Raw genomic sequence first — 17249 nt, forward strand, 5'->3', positions numbered from 1 at the left:
ATTTGATTGAAATTACATTTTATCTATTTACAAATATTTATGCTTATATAAAGAAAACTACAAACAAACTTCAAATAAAAGCTAAATTTGTGACTGGCTTAATTGCATCAAGGTTTGTATGGTGGCAATTACAATGGTGGCACTAAGAAGACTAGGAGATGAGGTACAACTATAACAATGCTGTGTTGTGGTAGAATTATGTGGCTGTTGTGACATGCTGCGAAGTGAAAACTTCTCAAATATACTATGTCCAGAATCTTCCACTGTATACAGAGAAACATGCAGCAGAGTAATTTACTTTTAAGGTTGAATGGGTAAAGTCCTAATGGCTTCTAAGAATTTTTAGCAGCATCACAGTTCACTAAAAATTAATTCTTGCCGTCTGACATGGGTTTGTCTGACATGAGTTTTTTGGCTTTCTACACCTTCAGACATGTCTTATTCCTATTTTCCTTAATGGGATTCCTGAGTTTTTCTAGTTTGTGTTTTTTTCCTAACTTTTTTTTTATTATTTATATCATTCTAGTGCAGGGCACTCCTGATCTGCAACTGTTCTGGCCTTTGAAAATATTTTACAAGAAGAAAATGTTAACACATAGTCATTTCCATCAAAGAATTACTTAATTTGACTTCTTTACAGTATTCAGAAACTAACAAATTAGTAGCTTACAACTTAGAATTGTAACTGTGAATTAGTAACTCAAATGCAAGGAAGTGCTAAAATTATTAAATACTACAAGAGCATTTTCTAACTTTGTTGCACAGAAGTATTTGCAGATCAGCATTGCTGAATACTAGACAGATTTTACATATTTTATTCATCGTATCCTCAGTTGCGCTTTTGTATTGCTGCAGTGGAATTCTGTACATCAAAAAAATTACTTTCATGTAGCAAATGTGGTGTACTGTAGTTATTCCTTGAGTTTTTATGAATAAATGCAAACTGAGTGAATCTTTTTTTCCATGCGTGCTAATTACCAGAAAATTCTTAGTAACAGAACCTCAAAAGAGGAAACCATTTTATGTTTAGTCTTCAGTAGCGTCTCTTACAAGCAAGAGCCAATGCAGTGTTTCTGCCATGCATTGTCCTCTGTGTAAATATTTCAAAAAGACATGTTAAATTGTTTCCAGGCAATAATTAAAAATTTCATTAATAGTTACGTAACTTACTAAAAGCGGCTACAACATTTTTAGTTTTGCATGGGAATAAAATAAATGTTACATAATCTATTTAGAACAGTTTAACACTTCAGTATGGTGGCTGTTGTGTGCACATCTCTGCTAGTTAAGTACAAGAATCATTCTTTCTGATGACTATATATTTTAAGTGTGATTAGATTAATCTCAGAATTAATGACATGCATGTACTTATCAGGTAATTCCTTAAATAGGTTCTCTTAGATGCTCTAACTGTAAATGGCTGTAAAAAGAACATTTACTATATGGTTTGCGAAGGTATGGGTTTTTAAAATTTGAAGCCACAGTATACATATGGCCTCAACATCAAAACATATGAAATTCCAGTGCAAAAAAAAGCACTACTGGCCCTTTATAGAGAAAACATTGGGACATGAGAAACATGTAACTGTGACCAGCGGGTTGGGGAGGATGAGCAAGTGGTAATGGCATCTAGAATTACATACTTTTTGAATCTCTAAATCTGACTCTAGATCATTGAAAGTGTTGTGTAGTATAGAGTCACTGGAAATTTTTAAGAATAATGGAGCAAAGACTTTTTTTTGGAAGCTTCTGTGAAAGTACTATATGAGCTGCATATTTTGCTTTTTTTGGTCTTGTGCATCTTTTTGAATTCAGCTGAATACATTTAAATCTTAATCAACTCTAGTGTATTCCTAAAAATCCACTATTTTTATATAAAGATTTAAAACAAGATTATTTTCAGTAGTAAAATAAATTGTATTTCAAGTTTTGCCATTAAACTACTAAAATTTCAGTGTTTGATTTTATTTTCAAAGAAAAATCTGTAGTCTCAATGGGACAGTACATTCACTTCATGGTTTAAGCTTTGCTACATGGAGACAGCTTCCTCTGCTGCCAGCATGTATTTGCTTCATTTAGATCTGTCCTCTGATTGCCCGCGTACTCCCCTTGCCCCAAAAAATCAAAGCATTTGATTGTAAGAGTGGGGAAGACAAGTGTTTCCCAGTAATATGCAAAGTTAAAAGCAAGGAAAAAAAACAAAGAAAAAAAAAAAAGAAAAAAGAAGGAAAGAAAAAAGACCCCAAAACCCGACAGCGAGTCCTTGTCAGACAGCTTGAAATTTTGATTTAGCTAACTTAAGGACAATGAAACTATGGAAAATGTTCACCAGTTTGCTTTCAGACCAACTCTGCTGCATGTGTTCATAAGTTCCATGAAGATTGCATGCTTTCTGTTTAATACAAACTGTGTATTTTTTTCCACACCCATCCTTGCTTTTTATATTTTATTTTTGTTTCCCTTGCCTTGGTTGGATGCCTGTGTGTGTTTAATCCAAATCCCTGTCCAGTCCTGGAGTTTGAACTACGGAAAGCCAAGGAGACCATACAGGCCCTCCGAGCCAACCTGACTCAGGCTGCAGGTGGTGTACATAAACCTTTTCTTAAGTCTCTACTTTGAACAATGTAGAAGTAGCTGAGCTCACCCTGTGTGAAAGAGTAAAATTTAGTTACTTTTTTTTCCTCCCCAGAAAATGAAGTTCCTTTGCAGGAACGAAAAAATTATAAATCAAGTCCTGAAATTCAGGTAGGTGGCTGCTGATAACTGGGCTTTGCATGGACTAAGACAGATATGCTTCCACAGCTGGAAGGAAGATGAACCAAAGATGTACTTTGTCGTTTTTTTTTTTCCCCCCAGGAGCCAATCAGACCTCTTGAGAAAAGAGCTCTAAACTTCCTAGTTAATGAATTTTATTGAAGAATAGTTACAAGCTTACATCAATAACATTTTCAGATGAAAATCATGATCAGGTAATTTTTCTTCTTGTTATGCTTCCTTTAAAGAATGCAAGCATTCTGTCTCCTTCCTACAAATTTTGGGAAAATACTCCTTGAAGTGCTGTGTTTTCAAACCATGCTTTATATATGAAAATGCTAACAAACATATTTAACTCTTAGAATACTTCTATGTATAAAGGAAGTACATGCACAGGAAATATTATTTAAGTTCAGTTGAGTTTATGACAAGATCAGAATATGGAAAGCAGGCACAAAAAAAGAAAGAAAAATTACCGAGAATTATAGGTACTTATACACTTTCCTGGCTTCTCGTGGGCACCCTTTCAGTTAAACTCAAGGATCTGGATGTAATAAATTTTGAATATAATCTTTTCCTTAAATGATAATCAGTTATTTTGATCAGGATGTACAATATACTTATTGTTTGTCATCTGGGCACATATATATATGTGTGTGTGAGTATACTTAATCATACTGTGGCATTGAATACAGTCTAGGACAATCTCCCAGTAATAAGATGTTACCTTAGATATTTCCAAACATAGCTGTGCTTTGATGCTTTTTTTTTTTTTTTTTTTAAGATGATCAGTTTTATGTCTTTATTGGCTTGCATTTCATGGGAAAAATTTCTTCAAACGTTTGGAAGGTTCTTAATTACATTCTGACTGTTACTGAGTGAACAAAATACCCAGTAACATCAACACCCAATATATATTCAGCACGAAACTTGAATATTGCCGTAAGAATTAAATATTGAATTCAATATTAAATATTGAATTTCAACCATCTATAACTATCTATATCTATAATTAGTCCTCCTATATTTTTCCCTCAATTCATATCCTAATCTGTACAAAAAATGGGTTGTTAAGTGAAATTTCTCGATCATCTACTTAAGATTTGAGTTTAACAGTGCTAGGTTTCATACAACTACTTGTGAGAATACAGCCCCAAAAAGAGAGAAGATGAATAATTTATCCTTACTTTTTAGATGTTCTCAACTGAAAATATTTTATGTTGCTAGGCAATAAGCAAAAAAAAAGGGAAAGTTCTTATTTCTAAAAAGTAGATATAAACATACTGCAATTAACATATAGAATGCACATTTTTTTTGTAGATTATTCACATCATTCTTTCAGAAAATAATCTTTCTTCAAATAGGTGTATGTAACCAGACTATGGAAAAATATAGTGAAAACTGAACAGTAGGAAAAAAGTAAAAAAAAAAAAAATTTAAAAAATTTGAAATTTAATGTCATTAGAGACCATCACAACTCCTGTATAAAGTGCATATGCTTACTTATATATACGGACATGGAATAATCTTGTAATAATTGGATGGTAACATGTCAATGAGAAAAAGGAGGACATACAGTGATGGTTTGAGACAGGAGGCCCTAGTATTGTTTATACCTCTACACAATTAATAGTTATGTCCAAATTTCACTGAGAAAATGTCGGTCATCTACAGAGCCATTTGACTGTCTGTTTCTGGAAATGACACCTGTACTTTGTGAATGAGATGGGAACAAAATGATACCCTTATCAGTAGAAAGCCTTCTGTCAACTGCACGGGATTCTGCTAGAATTTTATCAACATTCTATCTGATTCTAAAAAGTGTTCACATCTTAGGAAGAAAATAAATTGTGATCTGTGTGTTTTTGGAAGATCTCTCTTTAGTACATTACCTAGAGCTGCCTTTAGGGTGAAACTGCTTTGGGTCATGCAATGGATCCTTTTTCTACTTTTGTTTCTTGCTATCTGATTTAAGCTTTCATATCCTTTACTCCAATGCAATCTTGACATGATTATTTTGCTGTTCTAGGACTTGTGGTCAAATGAGGAAGGCAAAACTAAAAGGAAGTATATTGTATGCTTTAGTTTCTCTTATTCCTTTGAAGGATTTTGAACTTTGGGATGATGTAGGATTGAACATTCCAAAACCTCCTGACCTGTTACAACTCTATCGTGACTTTGGAAACCATCATGTTACTGCGAGAGATGTGGTGGATGTATCAGTTGGTGTAGAAGATGATGAGTTAGAGGCTGCAACTCCTATACTTGGGAGCGTACCTGTATTTGAAACAACACCACAGTCAATAGAAGTAAGAGATTGTACAGAAGATATGTTTCAGCTGTTTGCAGTACTACTTAACTTTTATTGTACTAAACTCTTTTGTTTCTGTCTTGTATTTAGCAATGTTTAATAGTGCAAAAATTAGAAGATCAAATTAGTGTGTTAAATGGTGAGAAATGGTCTTTGATGGAACAAATCCAAAGACTTGAGAGGTATGTACTTATCAATCTGCTCAACTGCTGGTAAATGTTGGAATAACTTCTCAATGTTTTTCTTGCACATACATGAAAACATACAACTTAACACTTATAAAATTACTAGGAGTTCTTCAGAGCAGGGCAGTCTTTCCTTTTTAATACCTGGTATTTGATTTAGAAAAAGAAAGAGACTTCAGTCAGACTATTTCGCTTTTATTACCGGCGTAATTTAATTTTTTAATTGATTTTCTTCTTTCAATGCAACTTCTTTGTTCTTTGAAAACAGAATCAGTTCTTATGTCTTTTGTGTAGTTTTTGTCTTTAGTCAGTTTATTTTACTTCTTAGTACTATGGTGTGTACAGCTTGCAAACACTGTTAGGACAATATTTGTTTTAATAACTTATTTCAACACAGTTTTTCTTTCTACAGAGCAAGACTACTAGCAAGGACAGTATCTTTAATAACAAAAAAAGATACTTTGTTTGATCAAAACATATGGCTATGTAAGCTATAAGATACCGTTCACAGAATCACAGAATCATTAAGGTTGGAAAGGACCTTCGAGATCATCAAGTCCAACCGTTAACACCACCATGCCCCCTAAACCATGTCCCAAAGCGCCACGTCCACACATTTTTTGAACACTTCCAGTGATGGTGACTTCACCACCTCCCTGGGAAGCCTGTGCCAATGCTTGACCATTCTCTCGTTGAAGAAATTTTTCCTAGTATCCAGTCTAAATGTCCCCTGGTGCAACTTGAGGCCATTTCCTCTCGTCCTATCACTAGTTAGTTGGGAGAAGAGACCAACACCCACTTCACCACAACCCCCTTTCAGGTAGTTGTAGAGAGCGATAAGGTCTCCCCCCAGCCTCCTCTTCTCCAGACTGAAAAAGCCCAGTTCCCTCAGCTGCTCCTCATAAGACTTGTGCTCCAGACCCCTCACCAGCTTCGTTGCCCTTCTCTGGACACGCTCCAGCACCTCAGCATCCTTCTTGCAGTGAGGAGCCCAGAACTGAACACAGTATTTGAGGTGTGGCCTCACCAGTGCCGAGTACAGAGGTACAATCACTTCCCTACTCCTGTTGGTCACACTATTTCTGGTACAGGCCAGGACGCTGTTGGCCTTCTTGGCCACCTGAGCACACTGCCGGCTCATATTCAGCTGGCTGTCAACCAGCACCCCCAGGTCCTTTTCCAGAGCTCTCCAGCCACTCCTTCCCAAGCCTGTAGCGTTGCATGGGGTTGTTGTGACTCAAGTGCAGGACCCGGCACTTGGCCTTATTAAACCTCACACAGTTGACCTCAGCCCATCGATCCAGCCTGTCCAGATCCCTCTGCAGAGCCCTCTTACCCTGCAGCAGATCAACACTCCCCCACAACTTGGTGTCATCTGCAAACTTACTGAGGGAGCACTCAATCCCTTCATCCAGATCATCAATAAAGATGTTAAACAAGATAAGCCCCAAAACTGAGCGCTGGGGAACACTGCTTGTAATTGGCTGTGAACTGGATTTGACCCCTTTCGCAATTCCTCTTAAGAGATACACCAATACATCATAGGGGCAAATGCATGACTTTGAATTGGCTTTATTAACTTGCATAGTTACCATTTCAAAGCCAGATGGGACAGTATATATTATTTCACCACTATGGTATTTTAAGTTTTGCATCCCAGATAGAGTTCTGTCTTGTGACAATTTGTGTCTCAGTACTCAGATTTCAACCAGAAGCATAATGTGAGTAACTATTGTTATTCACTTATTTCATTGATTCACTCACTCCAAGTGCAACATTTTTCCTACTACTAATTATTGACTAAAGAACTCTGTTAAATCAGTGCTCATTTGAACAGTTTGTGTGGTATAAGTTATTTCTATTAAAGGAATTTTTGAACATACAGGAGTTGAAGAGGGAGCTCTTCAGTATGTTGTCCTTATTTCTGTGTTTCAGTCTTGTAATTCCAACCAACAGTGTTGTCATGAAAACTACAAAAGTATTTAATTCTTTGCTTTTCCTTTTTTAGTGAAATAGATTTTCTCAAGAATGAAAACTTTGCTGTGTCAACAGTTTATGGTGTAGCTCCCCATCCTTCTTTAAACCAAGTGCCTCTCTCAGCCTCAGAGGACAATGGACGGTACTTGGATATCAAGAGCTCTGAGAATGACGATAAACATGGAAGCACTGAGGAAACAAGCCTTTCTTTATCAGCTGAAGTGGATTCAAGGACTTCTAAAGATGATACACTAAATTCTATGCCATGTAAAGAAACAGAGAAACTGTCCTCTTGTGTTCCACCAACTAAAGCCGCAGTCCACTTCGATAAACCTAATAGGTTAGTTACAAGTTTTAAACTGGAATGCTTTAATTAAAAATTCTCGTAAAGTGGATAGGTATTTTTCTAACCGTAAAATTCTGCAGAATTCCTAGATCATTAGTGTTTTGAATGCAAATTAAAGACTTAACATACCTTTAGGGTACAGTGCTGATATTTTCATATTGTTCCTCATCTTTTTAGGAAGGAGTACATTTGACAAATGTACATTTTTAGTATTAAACTTAAGGGTTTCTTTTCACCTCCTACTTGTTTCTAAAACCAGTCCTGTTCCTTGCAACAACAAAAAAAACCTAAAATGGTGAAGAGGAAGACAGGGTGTTTCTGTTCTTTCTTAAATTTTAATTTCATAATGAAATCTTTTCTGTTCTGTTTGAAGAGTGGTTGGGAAATTTTTTACTTTTCCTATGTAGATGTGCATAACTCTCTTAGAGTATCTGAGAGAGCTGTATGAATTTTTTTAAATAATCAGAAAGGGTATCTGATGACGTTCTGCTTTTTGAGCTTTGAATTTGGGGCAAGTCTTCACTGGTAACTGTGATTATGTTAAAAAAAAATAGGGTATTCATGTTGTGTTACTATGTGGAGACTGAGTTCGTCTGTCTGTTCTTGAGAAAGCCTCTCCAAACTACACAATGCCTTTTAAACATTACAGCCAAGAGGGGAAGTAACATGTTCATTAAGTACTAGATAAACCACTGTGTATCCATCAGAAGTAACATGGACCACAAACTTCATGAGGGTATGTACAACTTCTAAAATTACCATTGTGGACAAAGATGCCCAAATAGCTCACCTTTTGGTCTTACTGTTGATATTCCTAGGGGAGCAGGTAGACATTCTGCTTTGAATTTTGTCTGTTCCCTTAGCATTCTTTTGGTGGTATTCATACAGTAATATGTTTCTAAAATTATCTTCCATCGGAAAATAGCAAGTAGAAATCTCTGTGTGATATTCTGTGCAGATGGAAAATCAATGCAAGCGGGGGGGGGGGGGGAGAGAAGAAATAGTAAAAAAAAGAATTGCTACCCCTGCTAGTAGTTAACTTTTCTTGCAAACCCAAAGGATCCCGTTTTCCCAGGATTTCCTGAACTTCTTGCACTGATTCCTAGACACAGGGGCACTTTTTCAGTGATATCTTGGCTTTAGGATAGAACAGGGGGAAAGATTTCTGATTTCTGAATACTGTGCCTCAGAGTCTTACTACAGTTTTCTTCTCTTCTAGTTGAATAGACCAGTGTTTAACAGGAAAGTAAACCTTGGCTTAGATTTTTCTGGAAAGTTGGCAATGGTTCCATTTAAGCTTTCCAGATATTTTTTTTTTTTATTTCTTTCATATCCTAGATGAATATCTAGACTATGTAATAATCAAAACTTACAGCTGTCATACATTGATTACTATAAACCTGTCTGTCTATTTTCATCTGTGACTTGTTTCAAGTTTCCTTTTGCTCAGAGTGATTGGGAGTGCTGGGAGGCATTAAATGTATGAATATTAGATTGATGGTTTGGGGATAGTGAGGATGGGTATCAAAATAGGATGAGATCGCTGAGTGAAGAAGGAACTGAGTATCTCCAGTGGCATTTATGACAGCAGACTCTAAAAAAACAATTTGTTTTGCTGCTCATAGTTCTTTTAAATATCACTGCAGGTGGGTTTATTTGAGAAATAGTTGAATAAAGCCTTGAATCTCCATTGAGTTAACTTCAGAAGTCCCCTCAGATGCTATTCACTGCAAAAATATGTAACACATAAAATGTAACTATCTTTGTAGTGAATTTCGGGCTTAACATGTTGGTGAACGGTAAAAGGAAACCATATTTGATATAGTGTTTTATAGATCCATATCACGAAGTTTTCTTCCTGGATTATGCACTTGGTTTGTAATAATACAGTAGGTTTTTTTCCATGAAGAATTATATTCTTTGTTAAGTATTTTGAGATCCGTGGGAGAAGCAGCACTGTAGAAGTGCCGGTTACTTATTTATTTCAGTCCAGGGGTGGTTATTTGTAGAAGACAATTACTAGAATTTATTCAGAATGTATTAAGAGGTATTAAAAACTAAGACTATCGCAAAAGGAAAGATTGTTGCTACTGTAGCTAGGGAGTGGATTCTTGGCATAAATCATGCCCAGATGGGAAGAGGGGATAGAAGAGCAAGTGAAGCTGCTTTGTGTGACTGCGCTCAGAGCATCTGTGCATGCATGCCTGCAAATGAGGACACGGCCATCATTGGAAAAATGCCTTGTCTAACAGATTGCAGTAGAAAGCACTAGCAGCAGTTTAAATACACAGCACCACATGTATTTATTCAACTCAGGTGTTTGGTAATTTGCACGAAATGCAAGGTGTTTTTTGTATATAGTAGTCACTCCTGACTTTTTCAGTAAATTGACTCTTTTGTCCCAGTGTTACATGGAATAGAATAGTACTGTGTGGTTTTTGTTATTCATCGTACTTTCTTATATTTGAACATCTTCACTACTGGCATCTGTTCATCCTTGAAAAGACTTTCCACTGACTTGTGTGCAAGAGGCCTGAGTTTGTCATCATTTTTGTCCAGCATAGCCATCAAGGATTTTACTAGACTTCATCAAGGAGAACCTTTCTTGACTCTAAATGTAACCAGCAATAGTAGTGGGATCCATGCTGCCCAGAGCTTGCTGGTAATTAACCCACAGGGAAGTTCAGTCACATATTGTCATAGTTAGTTTTCAGTCTCTGCAAAATGGGGATAGAACTTTGCTCTTATGTAGGATTTTAATTAAGGTTTCAAGTGGGGAAGGATTTGGTGTTCTGCGGAACAAATGCTGAGGTGAAGGACAATCCAGGCAAAGGGCTGGCCAAGGCCTTGCCACTCTCCTAATGTTAAGCTGCTGCTTTGCAACGCTTGTTCCTGTTCTCCCCGTGTAAAAAAACCTTAAAGCTTTGAGTAGAGCCTGTAAAGCTGTCATGCAAAAATACTTTTACAGAATAAGGACTAACATTGTTACACAGGGGCCCTTTACAACTTGCTACCATCGGAGTCATTTCGTAACTTTAAAAAAGTGAACCCTTGCACAAAACCAAGCTGATTGGAATTAAAACAAACTTACTTCATTAGAATTTAAACCATATTTTACAAACTCATACTGTCCAGAAAGAAGCTTGACTTTAAGTAATAAACATAAATTCTTATTTATCCTATTTTGTAAATAGTCAGAAGGAGGAAAACTACTCTGGTACATTCATCTGTATCCTCCTGGACTAGTTTAAACAATTATAAGTAGGAACGTAGATTCTTAATGTGGCTTTTTTGGTTAAAAAAAGGTGAATGGTGATGTACTTACTATAAACAGTGTGATGTTTCAATCTATTAGATAAAAATATGTATGTCCATACACATAACTGCATGTTTGTAGGATTTTGTGCACACAATAACATTTTTAAGAGTTGAAAGGTCATACCACTTTCCACATAAGACATAGGAATTGCCTCCTCTCTTATTAGTGTTTTTGGTGTCATTAGATGATTCAAACATCAAATGATGATATAGGGCGAGATGCTGTCTGTGCATCTTTTAGAAGAGAAATGTTCTTTTTTTCCTCTTTAGGCATAGTGGATTGGGCAATGTTAGATTAGCATCTAAATGCAGGCCTTGGATAAGGCAGAGGGAGTTGTCATTACTGGGAAAAAAATAGGATGCTGCTTCTGACACTTGCCTGTTTTATGTAAAGGTCAGTCCAGTAATTGTTTTCTGAGAACATTTCTGCCAAATTATCCTCCTTGGACAAGGTTGTTTTGAGACTCTTATCAGGGTTTTATGTGTATGCTTAAGGCTTTAAGTAGCTTAGCTGTGTTGGCTGGTGCTGAGCATGGCCATGAGGCAGCACTTCTGTAGATACACATCTACGTTAGGGATTAGGCAACAATTTAAAGTTGCTTTTGAGGCTCTCACTATACATTTGGAATCTAAACGTTTAGATTCCAAAGTGGCAGTTGAGCAATCTCTACTTAATGCTGAACCATGTAAGTGACTGACTACTCAAATGCCTTTACACAACTTGCAGAATCAGAGCATTGAGCAAAAATACTGTTTTGTGATTTCCGCTCCTCCCTGCCCCAGTTTGCATAATTGTATGTTTCCTCTTGCATTGCTAAAGCTTCCTTTTCTTCATGCTTTAGTCCTATTTTTGTCTGTGCAGCAGTTAGAAAGATGTTGCATTTTGGGGAACTAAAAGTAACTTCTTAACTTGGACACCCACTTTTTTTTTGCTACAAATTAAACACCATAAAACTCAAAGATAATTTTAAAGAAATACTTCTGCAGTATGCCTCACTTAAAACATGCTTTCTGAATGTCATTTTACCTAGCTGGTTAAACCAAAGTGAAAGGACTTGTTGAGTCACCTTTCTGATATATGCTTTTTTTCCCCCCCCTCCCTTTTTGATGATGTTTCAGGAAATTGTCACCAGCTTTCCATCAAGCACTACTGTCTTTCTGTCGGATGTCAGCAGACAGCCGTTTGGGATCAGAGGTATATTTCCCAGTTGATATAAACAAGAAGATCCTTTTATTCTGCATGGCAGCACTAGTTAAACAAGCAATAATGGCTTTGAAACAAGACTCATTAACATGTATGGAGAGAGAAATTTATGTGCATGAAACTTAAGGATGTGCTTTCAGATTCTAGCTTAAATATGAAACCTAGTGATAGATGCATAATTACTGGGAAGTTTTGAATCTCGACAAGTGGATTCATGCTTTTGAAGTTACTTTTGCCAGGTCAAAAACTTACAGCCTAATATGTTTGAGTAAATGAAATGTTTTCTGGTAAGTGATCAGCATGCTGCAATTCTTACTATTCCTTTGAAAGGATGTTTTACTGTTCCTGTGCTTCATTTAAAAAAAAAAAAAAAACAAACAATTTGGTTTTCTAGGTATCTCGGATTGCAGACAGTGAAAAAAGTGTGATGTTAATGTTGGGACGCTGCCTGCCTCATATTGTTCCTAATGTGCTGCTTGCAAAGCGAGAGGTAAGAAACCCCAAAATTTTACTACTTATTTTTACCAGGATGCTTTCTTCATTTTGAACATGTGTCAAATTTCATGAAAATCTGTTACTTGCAATCATGTTCTTACTTTCGTGCATGCATCTCTGCTCCTAGAAAATGGTTTTACACCTCTGTCAGGTGAGTTCAGTAAACCTGCATGGTATCCTAATATTTCTTCCTTTGCTTAAGGCACCCATTAGCATTCTCCGAAACAGTTACTGTTTCTGTAGGTCCATCTGTTTGTGGTAGCACAAAAATTTCTCTTAGAGAAGACCATGGTTAATGTGTGTTATAAAGAGCAATGGATATAAATTCAAACACTACATTGCATTTATTTTATTTATCAGTTTTAATAAGGATTAACGTTCAGGTTCTTTTGCAGTGCTATGTACTTCAGCAAAAAATATATTTTACCACCTTTTTCTAGAAGCTCCATGTATCAGACAAGATAAGGTTCATCAAAAGCACCCCTTCATAAGAAAACTAGCAGTCTTGCTTATGTGCTTTTTCGTTAAATTTAACATGAAGCTGAATAAAATTATGAAAATGTAATGTTTATTTTTAATGTAAATGAAGATGGTGTTTTGCATAAGTATTCATACTATATAGTGTAGAAAAGGAAGACTGTGACTGAAGATGGAAAAAACCCTACTGGTTTTGTATTGCTGTGTTGTAAATATTGCACATTAACAAATGTGTAAAAAATACAAATAGGAAAATATATCAAACAAAAAATCAATGGCCTTATAGTTGTCACTGAAATAAAGGGTTTGAAGTCACATTGCTTATTGAGTAAGTTTTAGTCCTTGTTGTGGTGACCTACAGTATGGTAGACTTAATAGTGCATTTTGCATAAATTAATTTTAAGGCTTTGAAAAATCCTGAAGAAATTTGTACTGATCCTGTGATCTAAAATTTTATAACATACAAGTAATTATCAGCAGTTGACATGGTGAGTTTTAAATGTACCACGTTTTGAAACTCTCAAACCTTATAAAAGGTTTGGTTGGTTTTTTTTTCCTGAGGGGATATGGGTGTTAACTGGGTGCTCTAGAAATGGTTCTGTTAATAGTCTTTAAGAATAATTCTGTGGATGTTCCTGGATCAGTGCTCAATTTCTGTTTTCTTATTTATTCCTTTCCTTCCCTCTGCTTGGCAGGATGTGGTATTTTGGCTTCTTTTCACAGCTTGTAGCGTAATTTGTGTAATGCATTTAATACTTTTGTGACCTTTTAGGCTCTTTGCTACTTACTTTGTTTTACAGTTGAAGTTACATTTGGTTACATGTATCTTTGCCGTAAATGAATCATCTGTTTCAGTTTGATTGAAAATCCGCAAGTGAGAATTGTGTAACTGGATTGCATGGGATGCTAAATGTTCTGAGAATTTAAATTTGCTTTAAAAATAAGTTTTCTCAGTTACCACCTGTTTCTATAACTATTGTAATGTTCTTTCAGGTGTAGTCATGGAATTTGAAGGAAAACTTGGGTAGACCATCTGTTAGTATTTGTTAATAACAGTATTACTAAAAGCTAACCTAAGAACAGGCTCTCTTCAACAAGGTACAACTTTGGGTCTTGTCCAAAAACAACCTTATCATGAGAGAGTCTTAGCACAATTTTAAAGAGAACTGGTGTAAAAACAAACCAAAAGATCACTAATTTGAGAAAGATACATAAAACATTCAGGTTATAATGCAGAGTGATCACCAGTCTGCTCTGAAAAGATACAGTGGTGGTATTTAAGATCTTAGGCTGTCGGTGGATTAAGCATAATTTTATGATGGCTTCCTAAAGTACGTATCTTTGTTCTTTAAGCATCCATCGTGTGGAAACTGGTTGCAAAATATTAAGCTGAAAATGTTGCACTATACATTTGCATTTTGAAGAAGCTGGGTTTGAGGAGGTTGACAATCCCTCAGTAGGTATTGTCCTTTACCAGAGATTCAGAAGCCATTTCACCAATGCTTTTAACCCTTTTAATGTCAGTAGCAGCCTGCCTGACTTGGTAATAAATGGTCCAGTAAATATTACAGTTGTCATCTGAGCAACCAGATAGTGTAAGAATGTCTGATGCATTTCTGAAATTACTTATTTTATTTTTGTGTATTGGTGGAGCTTTAATTGTTCTTCAGTGTCTGTAGTTTAGGTTCCCATGGAATATAAGAAAGAAGGAAAAATACTGTATTGAGTAAGGTGGCTGAGGAGATCATTTTACTTGTCTCTAAAAGAGCAGTTCAACCAGGTAAAATCAGCAATGCGTAATAGAGGATAATTGCCTGACAGCAATTCATAGTAATTAAAATTCCATATATCACCATATAAATTTAAATTTGGGTTTGTCCCAAGTGTCTAGTTTATCCTAACTGCTCGGAAACATGTATGTCAATGTTTAGATTTGGATGTGAATGCACTCACAAAGAAAGAGGACGCTGCAAGCCAAATAGTAATTGGAATGAAAAGTAACAAAACGCTAAAAACCTATTCTTCAAAAAAATCCCTTTGGCTGGGTATGCAGCTGCTGATACGGCTTCTTGCTGTAAAAGTTCATAAAACTTCATCTGCATTGGAGTCTGCTCCCTGAAATGTGTGTTTACCCTTTAAAACTAAAGCACATTTAAGATCAAAAAAAAAAATTAAAATCAGTCACTTCCTATTTGTCAAGAGGTGTACCATAAAAAGATTCCCTTGCTTTTTCCATAATTACAGTTTAGCCAATCTTTTAAATTTTTTGCCGTAACTAATCAGTGCAATACTGATTACTCATCCCTTGTAAGATGTCAAAATCAGTATCTTTTTGTCAGGTAACAAGAGTAAGTTTGTTTGTATGTACAACTTCCACGCTCTGCTGTATGGAGTCTTTTAGTGGGTTTTGGGCAAGATTAAACTTTTTGGCTTAATATCAGCATCTTGTTACTCATGTTCTTAATCAAGAAACAATTTCCCTTAATTATTTATACCTTTCATCTCACCTTTTATTCCAGGGTTAGTTTCTGTAACTTTTATTTCCATTATACAAACTTAGCAAAATCCTGATTGTAATGGTTTACTAAATGTGCACCACTAAATTTTTATGCTAAGAAACTGTTATTTATATAGAGTTCAGTATGTTAGGAACAGAGTTTTGCTTTTATTTATTTGTCAAGTTGAATCAAAGATGATGCTGAATCTGCAAACTCTGAATGGGTGCCATTCTTGACTCTGCTAGGAGAAGTGATGCTGTAGATTTGAAGTTGTTCATATTAACATGTAGTCACTACATGTAGACATCACCGAGGCACTTTCATTCTCTGGCATTTTGTTGTAGGTAGCTGTCTCTTAAAACACAGTAGAGCTGAATATCTTACTAGAGATTTTCAGCTCAGTCTTATGTTTTAAAAGCCATAAAATACTGGTTTTGTTAAAAAGTGTAAAAGAATGCTGCGTCAGAGCCTGGCAGTATATTTAAGTGACTGTTGCAGGTGGCTGTGTCAAGCAGATGTCATTCTGGTTGGATATGGATAAAGGTATATAAATATGAGTTCCTGGGCATGAAAATTGTCAGCCATCAGTATCTTCTAAATGACTGTTTCTATTTTATAGAATAAGGGAGAATAGAAAAAATTAAATGAACAATTCAGATACTTTCTGTTACTCCATAAAACTTAGATTGTGATAGGTTTCTATAGATTGTGTTTCCGAAAAACAGGGTTACTGTTGACCGCAGCCTGTTTGCTGGTTCTTTTCTGGTTTACGTAGGGTATTGGTTTTTTGGGGGGGGGGGGGGGAGGGTGTTCCCCCCCCCACACACACACACACAAGAGAGATTTAACCATTTTTTAATTTAAGTCCTTTATTTCCTCCCTCTGGATATGAGGGGCTAGTGTAGTTTTCTTAGAATGAAATAGCTCAATCTCATAGAATATCCTTTTCATCTCTAGTCTGAAAACTGATGTCTTTCAACACCATTTCTTTAACCATAACATAATTCATGGATGCAAGGAGTTGAATTTAATGTTTGTGAATCGAGTAGCCAGTTGTTACTAGTTTTATCAGTATTTTTATATGCAGGTTTCCAAATAAACAGTGGATATAAACAAAGAAGTACAAAGGTTTTTTCAGACCCATATCTGCATTGATTCGTTTGTAAAAGCATCCCTTTGGGATCTAAAAGAGGCTTAATTTGGATCCTGGAATAATAGTCTCATCCCATGAAATGTAATTAGAGTTGTAATTTTAATATTAATAAGATGAGTTTTACAAAGTTCTGAGTCATGTATTAATCCTATGATTAAATATTTTTTCATTTTAAAATTGAAAGGATGAATTCTGAACTTTTTTATGAACGCTAACAAAAAGACATTAGTGAGAGAAATGGGGATGTAGAAGACTTTTGTCAGAATGCTGAACACAAACATTGTCCTCTAATCCTGATTTATATATTAAGTTATTACGTTTGCCATATTATTAGATTAATATTTGAAATAATAACAAAGATGACTATCCTAACCTAAGTAACCAGTTGTGACATTTAACACTAATTAAATGTATCCTTTGAGATAATTATTTTTTATGAACACTAACAAAAAGATATTAGCGAGAGAAATGAAGATGTAGAAGTCTTCTGTCAGAACGCTGAACAAAAGAAAAATTACATGAAGGCAACAA

The 17249-nt window shown here is 35.6% G+C and overlaps 1 protein-coding gene across 1 annotated transcript in view; it reads left to right on the forward strand.

Annotated features, from left to right (window-relative positions):
* Positions 1 to 17249, forward strand: part of RELCH (RAB11 binding and LisH domain, coiled-coil and HEAT repeat containing) — a gene marked incomplete at its 5' end in the record, with an annotated part of 86566 nt that overhangs the window by 25288 nt on the left and 44029 nt on the right. Inside the window, 9 exon segments of the mRNA XM_082015327.1 lie at positions 2510 to 2581; positions 2690 to 2745; positions 2857 to 2908; positions 2911 to 2969; positions 4860 to 5063; positions 5156 to 5247; positions 7259 to 7567; positions 12011 to 12086; positions 12490 to 12585. Of these exon segments, the coding sequence (XP_081871453.1) occupies positions 2510 to 2581; positions 2690 to 2745; positions 2857 to 2908; positions 2911 to 2969; positions 4860 to 5063; positions 5156 to 5247; positions 7259 to 7567; positions 12011 to 12086; positions 12490 to 12585 (1016 nt within the window).

The sequence above is a fragment of the Phaethon aethereus genome (assembly GCF_964289735.1).
Source record: "Phaethon aethereus genome assembly, chromosome: 2".
Classification (NCBI taxonomy): Eukaryota; Metazoa; Chordata; class Aves; order Phaethontiformes; family Phaethontidae; genus Phaethon; species Phaethon aethereus.